At 35.1% G+C, this 20398-nt stretch overlaps 1 protein-coding gene across 1 annotated transcript in view; it reads left to right on the forward strand.

Annotated features, from left to right (window-relative positions):
- The window catches only part of LanA (laminin subunit alpha), a 402631-nt gene that overhangs the window by 282233 nt on the left and 100000 nt on the right, over positions 1-20398 (forward strand). Inside the window, exons 42-45 of the mRNA XM_081744326.1 lie at positions 2851-3038; positions 5745-5953; positions 12050-12203; positions 18274-18457. Of these exons, the coding sequence (XP_081600452.1) occupies positions 2851-3038; positions 5745-5953; positions 12050-12203; positions 18274-18457 (735 nt within the window). The remainder of the gene's footprint in view (positions 1-2850; positions 3039-5744; positions 5954-12049; positions 12204-18273; positions 18458-20398) is intronic.

The raw sequence follows: 20398 nt of genomic DNA on the forward strand, positions 1-20398 counted from the left end.
TGTCATTGTTATTACTTTGCCATCCGAGAGGGCCTCCGAAAAGCAATTCACGAATTCTATTTGACTGGCTAAAACAGTAATATTTGGTACGGTTACACCTGATTTCTTTCTGAACTTAGAAGAGAAACCCACTTCGAAACCCACCTACATGTTTATTGAAACATTCTTTATGGTATACATCATACGCTTGACTATCTTTCACACACCTACATGTTTGAGAAACCTACATGTTTATTGAAACATTCTTTACGATATACAACATCATACGCTTGACTATCTTCAGGATCAATAAACCCGCTCCATTTTGTCTTCCATTCTTGATTTGTTCCCATTTCCATTGCATCAGGTAAGTTTTTGCCAACACTTTCCGTACATACTTTGTGCAACGGATGATTCCTTGTTCCCAGTTGGTCACAAAAGAAATAATTAGCATTGCTTGACTATTAGTAAACTATTAGTATTGCTTAACTATTAGTATTGTTCGAGGAGTTTCGCTACTACACTTTGAAAACTCATCACTATCACCGTGTTCATTTGCATCCCACTCTCTTCTCTTTTTATAGGCCTATTTCACCTGCAGTCTTTCAAGCATACCTTTATGTGTACACTTTTATAACAAGGTGCCACTTCGCATTACACTGAATAAGATCTTCTGAAGTCGTACATTCTAAACACTTTGCAAGTGTTTGATAGTCACTATCCTCAAAATCACCCCGAAATCTTGTGCAATCCAGAAGCTTTTGAGATGATCTTGGATTCTTCACTAAAGTTTCCTTTGTATGGCATTTACACAGTAAACAATAACTAAAGTTTATCTCACTACGACGAGGTCGTTAGGCACATGACGGCTGAATATTCGCGGACATTCATCTTTACTTCTAAACACATTGTTTTTGGACACTCTTATCTTCCCTACATTCAGATATCTTTCTTTCTTAAATAAATTAAAATGAATATGACAAATACACACGTTATTAACATATCACGACTGTTTTGCAGTAAATACATATATGCACCTATAAAAATGGCTCAAAAAATACATTTCGTCACTTATCTCGAAAACTATTTATTGATTTTACGTCAAAAGCTTACATAACCATTTCTACTTGTCTTAGCAAGATCTTTCAAATGAGCCATGATTCATCAAAATCGAACAAAAAGTACGGGAGCTACAGTTCTTAATGGCGGTCATCTTGATGACGTCACCAATGCTGCCTGCATCAGAATATGAATTGCCACCATGGAAATTATTCATGTAGACGATGTTTATGACAAAATTAAAGTATCGCTAATATTTCTGCACTAAACCTGCCACGAGATGACATATGCGCCCCTACTATACAATTAACAATAAGATCCTACAAATGCTTCCGACTGTACACCAATGTGATGGTATAAATTGGTAGTTTGTTCTTGTGAGACGAATCCCTGTTAAATCCTTTGTCATCGACGAACAGAATCAACAGAGACTCACGATCCTTCTAACTGGCTGCACCTTCGTAAACTGTGGAACATATTTGGTTTTCATGTTAAGCACATAAACGTAGCATTCATCCCCAGTGATCAGAAGTTTCATAAACATGAGTTGTTTTCAATTTTACAGTGTTGTGATCACGCTTACGTGAATACACTAATTTGTCTTGAGTTTTATCATGAAGTAGCTCACTTTCAAAAAACTGTATATGTGAAGTTTAGCTCGAATTAGTCACACTCAGGGTCAAGCTCAACTTAGGCTATATCTACTTGTATATCTAATGTTAATCGATCATTTGGAAACTTGCTATTGTCTGATATTTAAGAAGATAGAAGTGTGCTTGAAGAAATGAGATCTAGTAATTACTGGAATTAGCGATGTACAGCTATGAAGCTTCAAGATATTGCGCAAGGATCTTGCTTTCAGGTCACGGATAATGTACTTGACAACCTTACTGATTGTGTTGCGTTTAGTAAACATGGTTGAGAAACAGTAAAATGGAGAAAAGATCACGTACCGGTCGGTACTTTCTTTGTGTCATTGTTCACGATTTAAACTGGATTCTAATTTCCAAAGGAAAGAAATAAAGGAAAATAACAGGAAGCAAGACGGTCAGTTCTTGAAGAAGGAACTCGAATAAGAAACCCAACACTCGAAATTCTGATTTGGAATTTTTTTAAAAATGGAAATCTGTCAGTACAACTTGAGAAACGATTGCAATAGCTAAGACAACATAAAACTGTTAGCGGAAACTGAGCTTTTCTTGAAAAATGTTAAGAGAAGTATAGTTGTAATTTTTCCGATAATGAGTGTCAAGTTTAGTGCAGTTCAATTGAAAATTGAATTTAAGTTTGAGTGCATTTATGAGTATTTAAAACTCTGAGGTTGAGCGGAAGATTGGTCACTATATGTAGCTTGAGTAGTTTCAGCTGAGTTGAACTCGTTTCAAACATGAACGTATACAATATATCTATTTTGCCTCAGAATAAGATGCACATATGTTTTGTCAGTTTTTTACGCATTTCTTTTTTTAGGACAAAAATTAGCTGCTCAAGAACTATTCTACTTCGAGATAGACTGCTCATTTATACTCTGTCCTCATACAGTGTTACAAACTGGGTAACTTTTTTGATAGTATCTTGTATGGTGTTGTTTCTTTGCATAACTATGTGGTAGAATTAGAATCACGTGATTAACAATTTTTTACCTAAATAGAAATTTAGCAACTATCCATTCGCCTTACAGTAAATAATGCTGTTAAAGCGAGAAAAAAATCACTTTTACACAGTTAATTTGTTAATACATTTAAAGTAATCAAAACTTACAATTCACTGCGAAAGAAATCTCAGAGGTAATTTTTCTCTTTCTCGTCTCAGTCCGATGGTTTAGGAGAGCGAGCCTATACATCTGCTGAACGCTCACTTGAGTTGTTGGACGAAGGAAGAGATGCATTAAATAAATCAAAGATGGTATTGGAACCCCAGTTATTAGCAGAGAAGGAAAACGTAAATCGAGTTATAGAATTGTATGAGCAAAGTAAGGAAGGAAATGAACGTCTCAGCAGGTACGTAGCAACAATGATAGCATTCATTACATGTTATTAACTTCTGTTAATATTGGTATTTATACATGAGATCAGATAGTATAAGCTACCGTGTTTACTCGCGTAATAGTCGCACTTTTCGTACCATTTTTAATGTGAAAATCCAACTGCAACTATTACGCGAGGAAAGCTAACATTCAATCATCACTATGATCAAAATAATTTTGAATTTTGATACATACAGCATTGTGTTAACATAAGATCGAGGGTGGAAGCAGGTTACTTGATCTCTGTTGGCAGATGGGTCACGATATTACTTATCAGTAAACACGAAAAGTTCTTTTGCTCAGATTCTCGCAAGATAAACGATTTCGAAGGAAGTCTCGTTCACAAAGACAAAAATCTCGTAGACTGCGACTTTTATACGGGGAAATTTTTGGGCGAATATTTTTACTTCAAACTTAAGGCGCGACTATTACGCGAGTAAACACGGTATTTGGATGCTTCTATTTAATTAACTTAAGGATAGTGTAAAGCAACAAAAAGTTTGTTTCTGTAGTAAGAGAGAGCTGCTTTAGCCGTATCTTTTCAATGTAAATTAATATGTACAAGAGATGACTAATAACGTCTGTGGATACTGAATTATTTTCTTTGCTCTCACCTTATTTAAAGATAATGACTGTACGCAACAATTATTCCGTACAGATTTTCGAAGTGTTGACTCATTCATTGTTGAGTTCAACTAATTGTTGCAGATGAATTCAGTACCTCTTCCATTATCGATTGCTCTAGAACTCTGAAATTCTGGCATTTAGTACAGGCTCGAATAATCTATGAATCCCAAAGTGTCAACTCTTCGACACTTTGACCTTTCCATTGTTGTGAGCTTTTAATTGTTGTAGAGTAATTCCATAGTTTGTTTCGTTATCGTTTGTTCTAAGACACTGAACTGCCACTTAGTACAGAATCTCAAGGTGTCAATTCGTCGACATTTTGTCTTTTCCATTGTTGTAAGCTTGTAATTGTTGTAGAGGAAGTTAATGTCTGTTCTGTTATCTTTGTTGTGATACTTTGAAATTCTGTCATTTGGTACAAAACGAAGCAATCTTTGTAGCCCAAGGTGACAATATTTCAACGATTTGTCCTTTCCATTGTTGTAGAGCAAGTCAATGCTTGTTCTGGTACTCTATAATTCTGTCATTTAGTACAAAGTAATCTATGAACTCCAAGGTAACAATTTTTCAACATTTATTGTTTCCATTGTTGTAAGCTTTCAATTTTTGTAGAGGAATTATATTCCTCTCCCGTTATTACTTCCTCTAGAACTCTGAAATTCTGTCATTTGGTACACAACTAAGTGATCTATGAGTCTCAAGATTAAAATTTTACTATATTTTGTTCCTTTCATTGTTGTAAGCTTATCGTATACAAAATTTTCTTGTTCTTCTGTCTATTACATGAAGAAATTCACCTAACGAACCCACTGTTTTTTCCCTTTTTTTACATTTTTTTCTTTCCAAGTCTTCCATTTTCGCCCAGTCCTTCTAATAGTTTCACTTTCCTTGAGAGTAGGGATAACAACCTTCTGAAGAACGGTAGGCACTGGACACAATCGTCCTGTTCTGTCAAAAACTTTTGAGAGTTTTTCTCTGAACACCAAACACACGAACTCTCACACACACCTCTGTGCCATACATTAAATGTGGAAACAAATACCAATAACTGAAATATTTCTCGGAACTATTAAAAAACAATTTAGAATAATTATAAAACTCTGCGAAGTAAGTTTGTTCGAAAATTTGAGTTGCAAATTTGATGTATACAATCAATATACGTTTTTCAAGCGATCAAATGGAGCTAGACACTATTACGGCCACAACTCTTCTCCTGTTGTTGATGGAAAACAGAATATTGCTTCAATGTCTTATTACTGTATCCACAAAACTTTTCGTAAAAAATAGATTGGATTGACGACTGACAGCATAAACCTTCGAGTTATTTTGTCTTTACATCGCTATACTGATCCTATGAAATTATATAAAAATGATTAAATAAATAAATAAAACTAAACCGAATATTGCTTACACTTGCATATTATATTGCAATTAACAATGTTATTAATTATACAGGGTGGCCTAAAAGTAGGTATACAGTCCCGCACTGACTGGCTCATGGCATTTTATATAATTTTCTTATTGTTTTCTATACAAGCAGTGACTTACAGTTTCTTTATTATTTGTTTTTAATCTATTTTTACTCGTACCCTAAAAGCTTGGAACAAACGGAAGCAAATAAATTAATTATCTTAATAAACTAAAATGTCATACTTTGCAGGACTGTATGCCTACTGTTGGGCCATCCTGTATTTCTCAAATTTCCAAAGCACGATGATTTTTATTCAGAAGCATTTTGAGTTAATTTATTAATCATCCTAAGATTATTCACAAGTGATAATGAATGGAATGCATTCATCTCTCGAAGTGTACTTAGCCAGCTTCTACTTTTTTTTAATAGACGTTTGCCATAAACCGCATGAAAATCGGACTTCAGTTAGAAATTCTAGACCCAAATGAAAATCATGAGTTTTTTTTTTTAAAAATACCCTGTAATAATAATAATAATAATAATAATAATAATAATAATAATAATAATAATAATAATAATAATAGTGTTTAAAAGTGTTTTTGTGTTCAACGATTGATGTTCATGTCTTTCCTTTCTTGATAGAGCATTGTCAAACCTGCCAGTTGAGTCAGTAGATCCCAGGGTAAGGGAAGCAACAGGCAATGCTACTGAAGCTTTCCTGCTAGCACGTGAATCCCTTATTAAAATTGAAGACATAACAAGTCGACTCCCAGAAGAAGTGAGAATAGCCAAGGAAATTCCTGCAGCGGTTTCTGGTTCGCACAAAGACATCTCATTAGCCACTAATCAAGGTAACACGAACATAATGTGATGAATTATCTTGTTATGTACATATATTTATTTAATGCTCAGGGGCCGCGGTGGCTCAGTGGTAGAGCGTTCACCTCTGGTGCTTGGGGTCCCGGGTTCGATCCCAGCTCCCGCCAAGTGAACTTTGTGGTGGACAAACACCGTGTGCGTGGGTTTTCTCGGGGTTCTCCCGTTTCCTCCCACTTTCTTCATTCCACCATTTCATTCATCACTCATCATCACCGTCTCCTTTAGCCTAACCGGCATAATCGTGGGACGTAAAACTTAAGGATTTCATTTCTTTTTTTATTTAATGCTTCTTTTGTGTGTAAAAGGGCCTATTCGGTTGCAGTAATAAGAACAGACGTTGGGGGAGATGGCTGAAATTCAGCTTAAATATAGAACAGACTATGTGGATTCTATATTCCGAAAGCAAATTGTCCTAAAATCGGTGGAACATAGACAAAAGCACGAAACGTTAACATTAATGTCAATAGAAAATCAGTGAAAAACAAATAATTCCTCGACTTATCTCAAAAACCAAAAGAGGAAGGTTGCTGAAATTTAGCTCAATTATAGAAGAGACTATGTAGATTCTATATTTCAAAAGCAAATTGTCCTAAGGTGGATGGAACATAGTAAAAATTTACAAAACATGAACATTAAAGTCAACTGAAAATCAATAAAAAAACTGAAGTCTCTACATATCTCAAAAACTATAACAAGGTGATACTTAATTGAAAGCTTATTGCAAAGACATAATGAAGAGCTTAGAAATGCTGTATATCATTTAAGGTAAGTATGGATAGAACATTTTCAAAAGTGAAAGTAAAATCAATAATAATGATAAAATATATGCATCTTCTGCAAATTACCTAGGGCGCCCTGCGAGAAGGTTACGTGTTTGAAATATGTCACATCTGAATTTGGAATCTCCAGACTAGATTTAGCACGCAATATGATTTTTGACCTGATCATGTGAAACAGTCTGGTCATTATAGTAAACCGGATAGGCTCTTTCTCGAGGATACCTTCTATTCTTAGAATTTAAACTTAATAATCTTAAAATATGAACTGAAATATGAACGTTCAACATTAAACACGTTGATGTCAATTTTACAAAATTATTGTGTTTAGTAAAATAGATATACTAAATGGTGGAAAATTTAACACTTATTATTTTTGTATGGTGAAAAAGAAAATACTAAAGTTATATTACTGTCAAACAATTAAAAGACAGTTCTTGAATTTGACAAGCTATTTGATCAAAATAGTTTTCTTCGTAATATACTTTTATTTAGTTAGAACATATGTATGTGCATGTTTAGTTGCGTTTGCACTTGAGTTTACAGGCAGCGCCCGTCGCCCGGGGAAGAACTCGTCTTAGCGCCCCTTCCCCTTACCAACCAAACCAAAGCGCTCCCCGATTACACCTGATATTGGCATCACACAGTAATTCTCTTATTCTATTTTTTCTTCTAGTGGTGAAGCTTGATTACAAAATTGCAATAGATATACATAATTTTTAGTACAAGGTAAAACACCAAACTAATTAGTATTTGATTGTCAAATAATCTGAGAGTAGAATGCTTGACACGTTCTTATAGTGTTATCATAATAACTGCAAATCATAATGTTTTTGGAATTATACCGGGATGTGCATATGTGTAGAATAAACCAAAACTTTGTTGCTTTAGAATAGAATAATTATAACATACATTCAAGCTATTGTCTCGAAAATTATATTCAGACATTTTACAAATGTCTTAAATGGATGTAAATTAAATGAAAACACAAAAAGCTGAACTAATTTAACTTTGCGGGGTCTTTTGGCTACAAAGGTTTTCACAATGTCCTCAAAATATAGCTTTTTAGCTAACTTACGCTCTAAGAGTTTGACCTAAGGTTGGTGAGTCGTTGTTGTCCTGTTAAGTTTCTGAGAGGTATTTTTTAATGATCTTTAGGTTGCTAAAACTCCTTTCCTTGCCTTATAGTGAAAATAAATATTTGCCAAGTTTTTCGCTTCCCCAATCCGACGCCCGCGGCAGAAGCTGCGTTTGCCCCTCTTAGTTACGTCACTGTTTGCAGGTGAAGTGTCCTGTTATTGTTCCTTGCATAAAAGCTTTGTTCTTTCCGCACACATTCTCCGTTTTCTTCTGGTTAATTAACAGCGTAATTTCATACATGCACAGATAGAAAAGAAAACATAAGAGTGAAGTTATTCGAATCCGAATTCACTGATTGGTAGGCGGAAAGTTTGGTACTCCACGACAATGAATATTTTTTACTGATAGTTACTGTTTGCTTTCGTTGCAATTTTTTGTGCGATGTTCCAAAATCGTCAAATCTTTGCTTATCCCTAGCGCCAGAAGTAGGCCCAAGAGGGCCCATTGTGTAGCAGTTTCGCTTTAGTTTGACCTGTATATTATTTTTGTGGACCGTTTGAGCTATTTTTAGAATATTTGATGTATATGGAATTTTCAGAAACAACATATGTATACTGTTGTTTATAATCTGACACCAACCCGATTTGTACGTCAGAATACAATTACAGCTGGGTCGGTAGTGGGAGTAGTACCGTGAAATGATAGTTTACTCAACGATCATACTAAAGAAATGGCGCGTCGACAAGCGTAGTATACTTACTCAACATCAAAGGGCTCTATATGACCAGATGAGCATGTTCCAAGGGGGTCGCGTGGTCATCTTAAAGACAGACGGTTGTGATTTTTTTTCCCGCTTAACATCTACTACACAGATAACAATATGCGTTATACGCTATCGTAATGAACGCAGCTGCGATACATGCCATTGTCAACCTAAATGATGGATTTTTGCGAAAGCCACTTATCAGAATTGACTATCAAAGGTGTAATTTTTTTTCACCTCAATGTGGTCTATCAATTGGTATCTGTCTCATCTTTGCACAATAATATACTGTGTTTACTCGCGTAATGGTCGCACTTTTCGTACCATTTTTAATGTGAAAACCCAACTGCGACTATTACACGAGGAAAGCTACCATTCAATATATCGCTATAATCAAAACATTTCCGAATTTGATACATACAATAATGTGTCAACATAAAATGGAGAGTAGAAATAGGTTACTTGATCTCTGTTGACAGATGGGTCATGATATTACGTATCACTAAACACGGAAAGTTCTTTTGCTCTGATTTGCGCGAGATGAACAATTACGAAGGAAGTCTCATTCATAAGGACAAAAATCCCGTAGACTGCGACTTTTATGCGGGGAAATTTTTTGGCGAATATTTTTACGTCAAACTTAGGGTGCGATTATTATGCGAAGGCAACTATTACGCGAGTAAACACGGTACTTAAACAGAAATTTAACTTTAAGAGGTAATCGATATTATATGCTGTATCTCTTTAACTCTGTCAAAATGGAGTTTCGCTTCACTATAACATAGTTCTCATATAGCACCAATTTTTAGATTTACAAAGAAATTTCTTCCTTTTTTATTTTCCGGGAAACTATGCATGAGCTTTTTTGTCTCTCACCTCATTTAAGTGTCCCCTTGTAGCGTAGTCGCTAACGCTCTCGCCTTCGGTTCGAACAGTTTCGGGTTCGTTTCCTGGTGGGGACACTCGGTCGAAAAAGTATAAAAACTTTTTCATGCAAGCCATCCTGAATGAGGTTTTCTTGGGTTTTCTTCATTCACACTAGGCAAATGCCGGGATGGTATCTAATATAGGTCCCAGGCCGCTTCCTTCCTTCCCTTTCCTCGGATAGTATGATCACCGAGTTACGTCATCTCTCATACGTGACATGCTAACATGACCATAGATGCCGAAAGTTCAGAGACCTTAATCCTAAATCGTAAATCATCTTACTTAATTCAGCTGATTGAGATCTATCTATTTGTATATCTCTCATCTTTGATTTGAACTAGTCGCTGAGCGAATCAGTACGTTTGTTGTAAAAATTATGAACGTGTAACACTTTCGTGAACTATCCACTTTGGCTTCATTAAACACACTCTTAATATAGAGATTATGACAGATTTAATATAAGAAACAGCGAAAATATCCTTGAATCCTGATTGATTACTATAGGCTACTACATTGCACACCAAATATTAAAAACAGAAACAAATGTCGCTATTCCTCTCCCCCTACTGGCACGATGTATTTGAACAGTGGAGGATATCGGACATAAATTCACCTCCAGTCTTATGTTAGACTTGCGGACAAAAGCTCACTGGCAGTGGACATAAGCTCACTTAACACATTAACCGCCATGTAAGCCATATATGGCTCACTCTAAACTACTCCGTGAGGCCCCGTGAGCCATATATGGCTCACACTAAAACTGATCGTGGGGCCTCATAAGCCATATATGGCTCACGCCTTGACTTTTGTTTGGCACGTACCTGAGGCCCTATGGAAAGGATTGTTTTATTTTTCAATACGATGTTTTGGGGCAAGTGCCAGACTATATTCCATGCACTTTAGCTTTTGGAATTATACATCCATATCCATAGACAATATATAAAAATGTCAACTTGTTGAAAATGTGAAAATGCAACTTGTTTGGGCTTTTATTCCGGCGTGGTACTTCGCATTTTACAATTTAGCATATTCAAAGAATCAGTATCTAGAGACCTCAATCTTCAATATTCCAAATTTTTTTTAACCAGATCTGGCTCCTGGTGGGAAAAAATGTGTGAGCCACATATGGCTCACTGGGCCTTAGACAATCAAATTTACGTTTAGACCCTGTGAGCCATATGTGGCTCACATGGAAAGCGAGGAAATTGAGACTTTTTTTTATTAATAATTGTTGCATACCATTAACATTGTAAAAGAAATATATTTTAATGGTATGAAACAACGTATTATTAATAAAAACTGTCAATTTCCTTGTTTTTCATGTGAGCCACGTATGGCTCACAGGGCCTTGACGTAAATTCGTTCCTCTGAGGCCCCGTTAGCCATAGGTGGCTCACGCATTTTTTTCCCGCCAGGAGCCAGATCTGGTTCGAAACAACTTGGAATATTGAATGTTGAGGTCTCTAAATACTTATTATTTGAATATCGCTTCTTGGCCTTGTGGTAGCCATGGGGCAAATATACGTTGGCGTCATGGTCGATCATCAAAAATGACCATGAGCAGTCAGTGTTAAACGTGAAACATGATTTTATTTATAATTAAATTTTATTATACAAATAAATTTTACATGCAATTAATTACAATCAGTATTTTACGTACAGAAGCATATATTTAACCTCAAAATAATATAGGTTATTGAGGAGCCTTAAAGATTAAATAAGTCAATTGTACAGCTGTATTTTTGTAAATTTAGTATTATTTATTTATTTATTTATTTATTATTTAATTAGTATTCATATTTAAGATGTTAATTATAAAGCTTATTTTGTTAATTAGATTAGACCCAGTTATTATAAATTAATATATATGATGCCAACGTGGGAGGAGGAAGGGGAATAGCGACTTTTGTTTCTGTTTTTGATTGTTGGTGTGTGATGTAAGGGGATTGGTTGTAGTAGTCTATTGTAATCAATCAGGATTGAGGGATTTCACTGTCTTTTATATTAAATCTGTCACTGGCTGTGTATTCATAGTGTCTGATGAAGCCAAAGTAGATAGTTGGCGAAACTGTTACACGTTAATAATTTTTACAATAAAAGAGTTGTTTTGCTCAGCCAGTAGTTTATATCAGTTTAAGTCTATAAAGAGCAAAGCTTGTACGATGGAAAACAATACTTTACTTACTTACTTACTTCTTTCTTTTTTTTCTATTTCTTTCTTTTTTCTTTCTATTTCTTTCTCTTTTTATTTTTTATTTCTTTTTCTTTTCTTCTTTCTTTCTTTCTTTCTTTCTTTCTTTCTTTCTTTCTTTCTTTCTTTCTTTCTATACTTTTTCTTTTCTTTCTTTCTTTCTTTCTTTCTTTCTTTCTTTTCTTTCTTTCTTTCTTTCTTTACTTTTTCTTTCTTTTCTTTCTTTCTTTCTTTACTTGTCCTTTCTTTCTTTTCCCGTTAGACGCTAACAATATTGTGGAATTTCCATTTCAAAATTAAGACACTAAAGTTTCATGTGTTCTGTTTCCAGTGGAGCAAGTAAGAGCGTTGGCTCCAAACATAACAAACCTTTTAGGACAGCTAGAACGGCGACAAACAACAGTCCATCAACTTGGTCTGGATATTGAAAAGCATCTCGAAGCATTGAGAAAACAAATTGCAGAGGCTAGGAACCTTGCCAATAGGTTTGTTTTACTTTAAAATAACTTTTCTCTCATTGCTGTACCACTATAACACGGTGTGATTATGAGCTTAACCTAAATGTCATAGTAATTTGCTTTCTATCACGTAGAATTTTGCAATACAATTTATGTATGCTATAATTTATTTATTTACTTTGTTTATTTACTCAGTGATAGGACACAACGAAGAAAAGCTTACAATGCAGCAATATAAAGAATGTTAGTTTTTTCAATTTTTTAAACTTTTACAGTGTTGCTTCGCATTTTCGCATACTTAGGTATAAACCTATGTAGCTACCGATTAAGCAGCACTTTACCCAATAACACTGGGTTGGTGCTGCACGCAGTACATTCATTACGTTCATCACTCACACAAATGCTATTTAGAAATTAGGTTTAAGTGACTGTGTTAAAGCAACAGCATTGTTAGTAAATGATTCTGTAGTAATGATGAAATAGAAGAATATCCTACTATTGGTTACTAGGACTTGATTTAGACAGAAGCGCAGGGCCGGCTCTACCATATGTGCAGCAGGTGCATTTGCACGTGACAGCAAGTTTCGAGGGGCGGGAAAGTCTGTCATAACTATTCTATTTAAAATAAATATTTCTTGTTGGAAACAGATTTCATGATGATGGTAGTTAAATTTACTAGGCTGACCTATTTGAATACTACGTTCATAAATCATGTTTAGGTCCCATTAGTTTAAGGTCGCATGAACAGTACTAAATGAAATGGTCAAGGAAATCTCTGCATGAATTGCTTGATTGTTCTCAAATACAAGAACTCAATTCTCGAACAGTAGCAAACACCTGTTCCATTTAGTTAGCTATCAGTTTTGGTAAAAAAAAAAAAGTCTTGTTTTTGTCACAAACAAGTTTCTTATCATTGAAAGTGAAAACAAGTTTTTTTTTTTTAATTTAACAGATGTAGAAGGAAAATCAAGAAATAAAAATAAAAGAACCAGTTGCATTGGAATTGCAAACTAATATATTGAGATTGAAGTTCGATATTGAATTCCTTACATAGAATTACCATCTTTCCTCTGCAGGTGTGTTTGTTATACCTTTCACTAACATAATAGATTATTATTTCAAAAAAAAAAAAAAAAAAAAAAAAAAAAGACATAACGAGATTGTATTTGTAGTGTTTAGGCCTTCGTGAGTACGAGTTCACTTTCCCTCCCCTTAGTTGCTCATGATGGGGTAGCATACTTAAAATCTTTCATACTTAAAATATTTTAAGATTTATTCTTTCTCGAGAAAGGAGGGGCGGCAAGTGATGCTATTGCACGGGGCGGTAAATTGCATAGGGCTGGCTCTGCATAAGCGCATATGTTAAATATTGATTTGCTATAATGGGAAAAGTCTAAAGCTACATATAGCATTTTTTAGGTGATGCCTTGTTATCGTGTTTCTTAACATTTTGCGTCAGTATTTCATTGTGAGGGGGAAACAGCGCCACGTCTCGTTTCCCGTGCAGCATTTCGAGTGAAACATTCAGAGTTTGATTCTATGCTCATAAATAAAAACCAAATTAAATCTAGATTTCAACACCAACACATGACCAAACTACTATTGGCTAAATCAAGGAGAACACCAATTACGAGATAGATGACTACCATGTGCCAATAAAAAGCTCTCCAAAACAACTTATGTGAACACACACACACACACACACAAATGCTAATAATATAAAAGTAAACATTAAAATCAGGGATGGAAAAAGAACGGTTCTGACCCACTTTTGAAGCACATCAAGCACGAAGAACCCATGCTAAAGATAGAAACTTGTCCTGAGCGTTTCATTTCAGACCGGTTCATTTTCCATCTCTGATTAAAATGAATACTGTACAGAAATTATGGAAACAGTACTAGGATATATCATCCTCCTAGTTTTGTAAACGTCGTGTAACTTTGCGTCAGCGACGACTTCCTCTAATAAAGCAACTTTTTATCTTATCATTGCGCTGATTGGTTGAGACAACTTGTTAGCGGAACAGGCAAGCTGATGTCATACGTACCGAATATTCGCAAGGAGAAATGAACGAAATAATCACTTGTGTATTGCTCATATCTTTCGAACCATCCTGAATACTTGACAACTAGTGATAAAAATATGTTCTAGATAAAAAAAAAGAAAGAAAAAAGGGTTACGAGCATCTTGAAGCATCTGTTGCTGTCACTATATGGAGATACTATTAATATTAGCGAAATAATCATATTGAGGATAGGACGGAATAGTGAGCATTTTGTGTCTATATCTGATTCTATTTTATGTTCTGTATTAGAAACCATCTTTCAGGTATTTGGAAATTTATTTCAAGCGTCATGATTGGAACATGATATGTCTCATGCTTTTTAATTGGCCAATTTAATTCCTTACATGGAGAATCACCGTTATTACTCGTGAAAGATCTAATTTACTTTAATGTTGTGTTATTTGCAACGACAAGCTCTGGAATGAAAGTGAAACTACAGTAATTCTTATCAATGTTCTGATGTCACAGGTGTGTCAGATAGCTACAGTTATTCAGTAGGAGATAATAGAAGACTAGACGAGCAAGTGTAGCGAAAGAAAACAGCTTTGTCTTATTCAAATACTTTACTGTCATGAAGTTCAGGCGGAGATTTCAAACACCCCAACGAGATCTTTACGAAAATAGAACAAAACGCGTCGATGTGCATAGATCTGTTTTGGGGACTGTAGAAGGTGCAACCATGATGAAAAATTCTACCACGTATTATAAAAGCTTCAATATTGAAAATTTCATAGTGTTTTGTAGCATATTTGCAAGATACATACTGTGGTAAGTGCTAGTATAAAGTAAGAGTAGGCTCTACAGTAACTGTGTGAACAGTGTAAGTATTGCTAAACAATATACATACGTATATAATCAGGGTTGGCCCTAGGCAAGTTGCCGCCCCGTGCAATGGCATCCTTTACCGCCCCCTTTTCTCCAAAAGAACAAATCTCAAAAGTCACGATTTTAAGTATGCTGCTCTATCATGAGGAATAAAGGGGAGGGAAAAGGCACTCGCAGTCAGAGAAACCTAAACACTACAAATATAATCTTGTTGGGTCTGGTCTTTTCTTCTTTAAATAATAATCTATAATCTGTTATGTTAGTGACAGATAAAGCAAACACACGTGTAGAGGAAAGATGGTAATCCTTTTTATAGAATTCAATATCGAGCTTCAATCTAAATATATCAGTTTGCAATTAGCTCTTTTATCTTTATTTCTTGATTTTCCTTCTACATCTGTTAAAAAATTAAAAAAAAAAATACTTGTTTCCGCCTTCAATGATAAAGAATTTGTTTTTAACAAAGACAAGACTAGTTTTCATATCAAAACTGTGATAACTAAATAAATGTATCAGGTGTTCGCTACTGTTCGAGAATTGAGCTTTTGTATTTGACAATAATCAAGCAATTTATGCTGAGATTTGTTTGACGATTTGTTTTAGCACTGTTCATGTGACCTTGAACTAATGCGACCTAAACATAATTTATGAATGTAGTATTCAAATAGAAGGTCAGCTTAATAAATTTAGCTAACATCATCATGAAGTCTATATCCAGCAAGAAATATTTATTTTAAATAATATAGTTATTACAGATTTTGCCGCTCCGTGGAAATGCACGCGTTTCACATATGGGAAAGCCAATCCTCTACATACGTGTTACTATATTTTGGCTTAGAAATTATATTAGAAATTGTAATCCCTCAGAGGATACTTTCGAACATATATTTTATAACACATAAAAGAGGAATGCTGGGGTCATAGGTAGTCAATATTGGCAAGAAGGCTATTCCCGTACCCTGGACTTGTAGTTTCTTTATAAATGAAACGAACTTGCTGAAAAATGATAAAATTAAGGTGGTTCCTCACAGCGTGCACTTCAGGTTTCAAATCTCTCCTCATAACAAAGTCTATGGAGTTGAAATCAGATGAGAGCGATACTTAATCTTCAGACTTCCTCCATCCAATCCAGTATCTGAGTATCATGCCATCCAACTTACTTAAGATTTCTTCATAATGAGAGAACTATTCATCGTTCATGAGACGCGATACTTCAGTGTCAGGCCGGAAAATTTTGGAAATACCCTCGTAGGAATGATAACAGAATTGTAAACGGTTCACTCAAAATACTGCAGAGAAAACGAGATGGACCACTGTTTCACCTAACAACTAAGTATAAATGTAAAATAATAATAAATAGATCACCTAAAAATGCTATATATAACGTTTGACTTTTTATACTATAAGAAATTGATATTTAATATATGTGCTTATGTCTAAATCGAATCATAGCAACTAACAATGATAACTGATTTTTATTTTTATTTATTTATTTATTTTATTTTTTAATTTTTTTATTTTTATATTTATTTTATTTTATTTTAATTTTTTTTTTGTATTTTATCATTCTCACAGGGTCATTTAGTAACACAGTCACTTAAAACCTGATTTCTAAATTTCTAATGAATTTGCCTGATGAATAGTAGATACATTGGTGGACACATTTAAGAACATTACTTCTACATTGTCTAATTCGAAATAACTCATATGATAGAAAGTGTGCTTGTAGAGGGCAGGCTGATCGTAATGATTGTAGAAGGAATGCTGCTAATACTGTGAAAGTTGTTGGACAACACCACAATGTAGTTGTGTTTGCGAATCCGCTGCGTACTCGTATTGATCCCAGGGTATGTCTAAAATGTCAAGACAACGCCACAAATTTGTTGTGCAATTAAGAAACTTCGAGTGTGAACCTATAGTGGGGCTGCGAGAAGCCGGGTAGTCGTTCTACAAAATTATTGCTCATATCGATCGTGACATAGTCCGTCGGTAATGTACAGAATGAGAGGAAGAAGATTCCCACAACAGACATGTTCGCGCGAGGTGCTGGCGAGTGCTAGAATAGAAAATTTGTTCAAGCCATCCTAACTAACAGAATAGCGAGCGCCAGTGCAATCAGAGCCCTCCATGTGAGCGCACGAATACTAAATCCATTGTTGGAGGCAGGTGTACGTTTTCAAGCTATCCTCGCACTAGTTCCTCAGATATATTTTGCTCATCGTCGAGAGCATTTTTGACGGTATTAAAAGAAACGACTGACAACACGAATGGAGGATCATTATATCCATCAGAACAATGACGTGCATGAACGTGCAGAAGAACTTGAAAATACAACGTGTATTCGACTTCGCTGTACGAGACACGCCGTACAGGTATTTTATCCAGGTATCATTACATTAAACTACATAACCCTTCGCTTTTGGTGTATAATAATGAGGGTATGACTAGTGCGTCATCAATACTGATCTCCTATCTTACCTGATCAATTGCGGACCTCATATTGCAGCAGGAGGAAGCACGTTTCCTAACTTCCAAGATAATTAGCGTGCTGTACTAAATATAAGCCTTCTATACCAGCCGGTACTTTATGATAAATTTGTGGGTAAATTAACCACACGCTACGCTCATATTTTCATGGTTAAGCACTTTTGGGGTATGGTTGCACGACTCTTGACCGCCAGCCAGGCTCCAGCAATAACTGTCGCTCAGCTACGTCAAGACCTAAAGCAAGCTTGGGATGCCATACCCAAGACAGGCATTGACATACCCCAGCATCTGTACAACAGGATGCTTGCCTGAACAATTTCTTCTATGGTGCATCGGAGTGGTTATATATGCTATCGCGGTGATTACTATATGATTTTAAATATCCTGTATAACATGTTCGTCATTCCCAACGAGCGGCGTTCTTGGATCTCCACCACGTACGATCACATTCTCCTTGTGTTCCGGGATTTGCTGCTGTATGTTCTTAAATGTCTTTCCACTAGTGTATTATCATTATCATTGTACAGAATTATTTACATTTTATGAAAGTACAGTATATCCCGTATTGAGTCCGAACGAATTCCTTTGATGTATTTTATTGATGAGGTCGTGGATAAGACCATATTCCTTAATTTCATTGTAATCAATCAATTTACATCAGTTGTTTATTTTAAACTAATTGTATGGTTAAAGAACTGACTCAATTCCTTAATTTTCAGAGTGAAAGTTGGAGTAACCTTCTATAGTAATACAACTCTACAATTAAGAAATCCAGAAGTACTTTCCTCGCTAGGAACAACAAGTCATATTTCGTTTTATTTTCGAACAGAGCAGCCGAATGGATTTTTGTTTTACCTTGGAAATGAGATTGGAACTAGCCAGAAGTTAAGGAGAGTTAAAACTGTAAGTAGTTAAAACACTAATCCAAAGATCATTCTTATAGTTTAGAATTTCGAAAACTACTTACAAGCTAGCACTAAATGTTAGAAATAGATCGTTGTGTTATGCTGTTCCTTTTAAATTTATTTGATATAAAATTTATCGTTAGGGTGCAGGTACTATATCTTGAATTACTAAGAGATGCTTAATGTAGTTTTTGAGAAAAGTGGCCTTTCTGTGTTAAGTATGCCTGTTGATTCACTTTATTGTGTTGTTTTCATTGTATAACGAAAGATTTTAGATTTCTATTCTGTTGTTTTGGACAAAATAATTTCTAAGGACTCTGACATTCTGAAATGTGACCACTTGCACAGAAAAAAATCTTCCGAACAACTCCGCCACCTTAGACTGAAGTTGTGCTCTGAGGTTTATGTTAACACAAATGATTATGAATTTGTTTTCGTTACATCAGTACTTTTCAAATCCTCACAATTCCTTTTGTTTTGAACTTGGCACATTTCGCCTTATATTTTAGTTGCCGTGACCGGTGATTAATTGCCAATGCCACTAATGCTCCCTGGTACTAAGAATATTTCTTGAATATTAGTCTTTGCTGTGACGAGATAAGTTGGTACATGGGTTTAAGGATATTTTCTCTTGGTATGGGGTACAAACAAAATACTTTACTACTATTATAACAATGATAAGCAATAGAAACCCATTTTAGCACCATAGTTTGATTGCTTGGATTAAAAAAAAAAAAAAAAAAAAAAACAGCATCTCCCGACAGCACTGGTTATCTGGTGTAAACATCTTGATTTAAAGAATGTTATTGCATGAATCTACCGGTTTCAAGTACTCTGTCACAAACCATAATTTACTTATGATCAGGCAATGCTCTTTTTGCAGGATATATATATCACGCCACTCACCATTTCTTTTCAAATCCCTTTCACCGGTTATAACTAGTGACATTTATTTATAATACACTATCAACAGTAATTTTTTCTAATGTTTCTCCGTTATCAAAGCATGAGCTTCTGAAAGCATCTTATGACTAGTTTTCACCTTAATATACCTTCCCAATAATTTGGCTCCTGGTAATGTCATTTTCCATCGTGACGAAATAATTCCATACACTGGTCCCACACATGGTACATAAATATATTAAGATAGGGCTCCCGAGTAACCACCAGGTGGCTGGCCACAAGTGTATGTATGCAGTGTTAATGGTTGGTCGCTGATGGAGCACACGAGATTATGATTGCAAGTTGATGAGTATATTAACATGATAATACAACCTCGATGCTTTAAAGGGTGGTTCAATCAATAAGAAAAACAAGATTCTGTAAGGTTATTTTAAAAATTTATCGTATAATATATTCGAAAAATTACTGTCTTCTTACGATAGGTTAAAAAAAAAATTATCATGTTGATTATGTATCGTTTAAAATTAATAGATTAGATGCCCCTAGTCACATCTCATTTGAAAACCTATAGGACTCACTGCAGAGATACAACAATGCTTTGGGGGTATTTAGTTTATCTGTGTTCATTCTGTAGAATTCTTTAAAATGGCATCTCTTCCTTCTGCAACACATTGGGTGCCCATAAAACTCCTGCGGATATTATTTTACATTTACAAAAGACAAACAGTAACTGTCAGACTGGCAAATCGACAAGCGGAACCTGCACAAATCCGCAGAGGTGTTAGACAAGGCCATCGTCGCACATGCAGAATTAATACTGGCCCAAACGCTAAACAATACGTATTCGATTGGAGGCCTCACAGCACTGGCGGTCGGTGACTTATGGAATGAAGGAAACAATGGTTAAGATACCAAATACTACAAACAACTTAAATATTTTATAATGTTACTCACCTGTCACTGAAATTTTAAGTCTATTTCCATCCTTTCCTGTCAAGTTCTTCATTAATTACTCGATTATAAAATTCACCATGTC

The sequence above is a fragment of the Thermobia domestica genome, chromosome 17, assembly GCF_964235325.1.
Source record: "Thermobia domestica chromosome 17, izTheDome1.hap1.1, whole genome shotgun sequence".
In the NCBI taxonomy this organism is placed as follows: Eukaryota; Metazoa; Arthropoda; class Insecta; order Zygentoma; family Lepismatidae; genus Thermobia; species Thermobia domestica.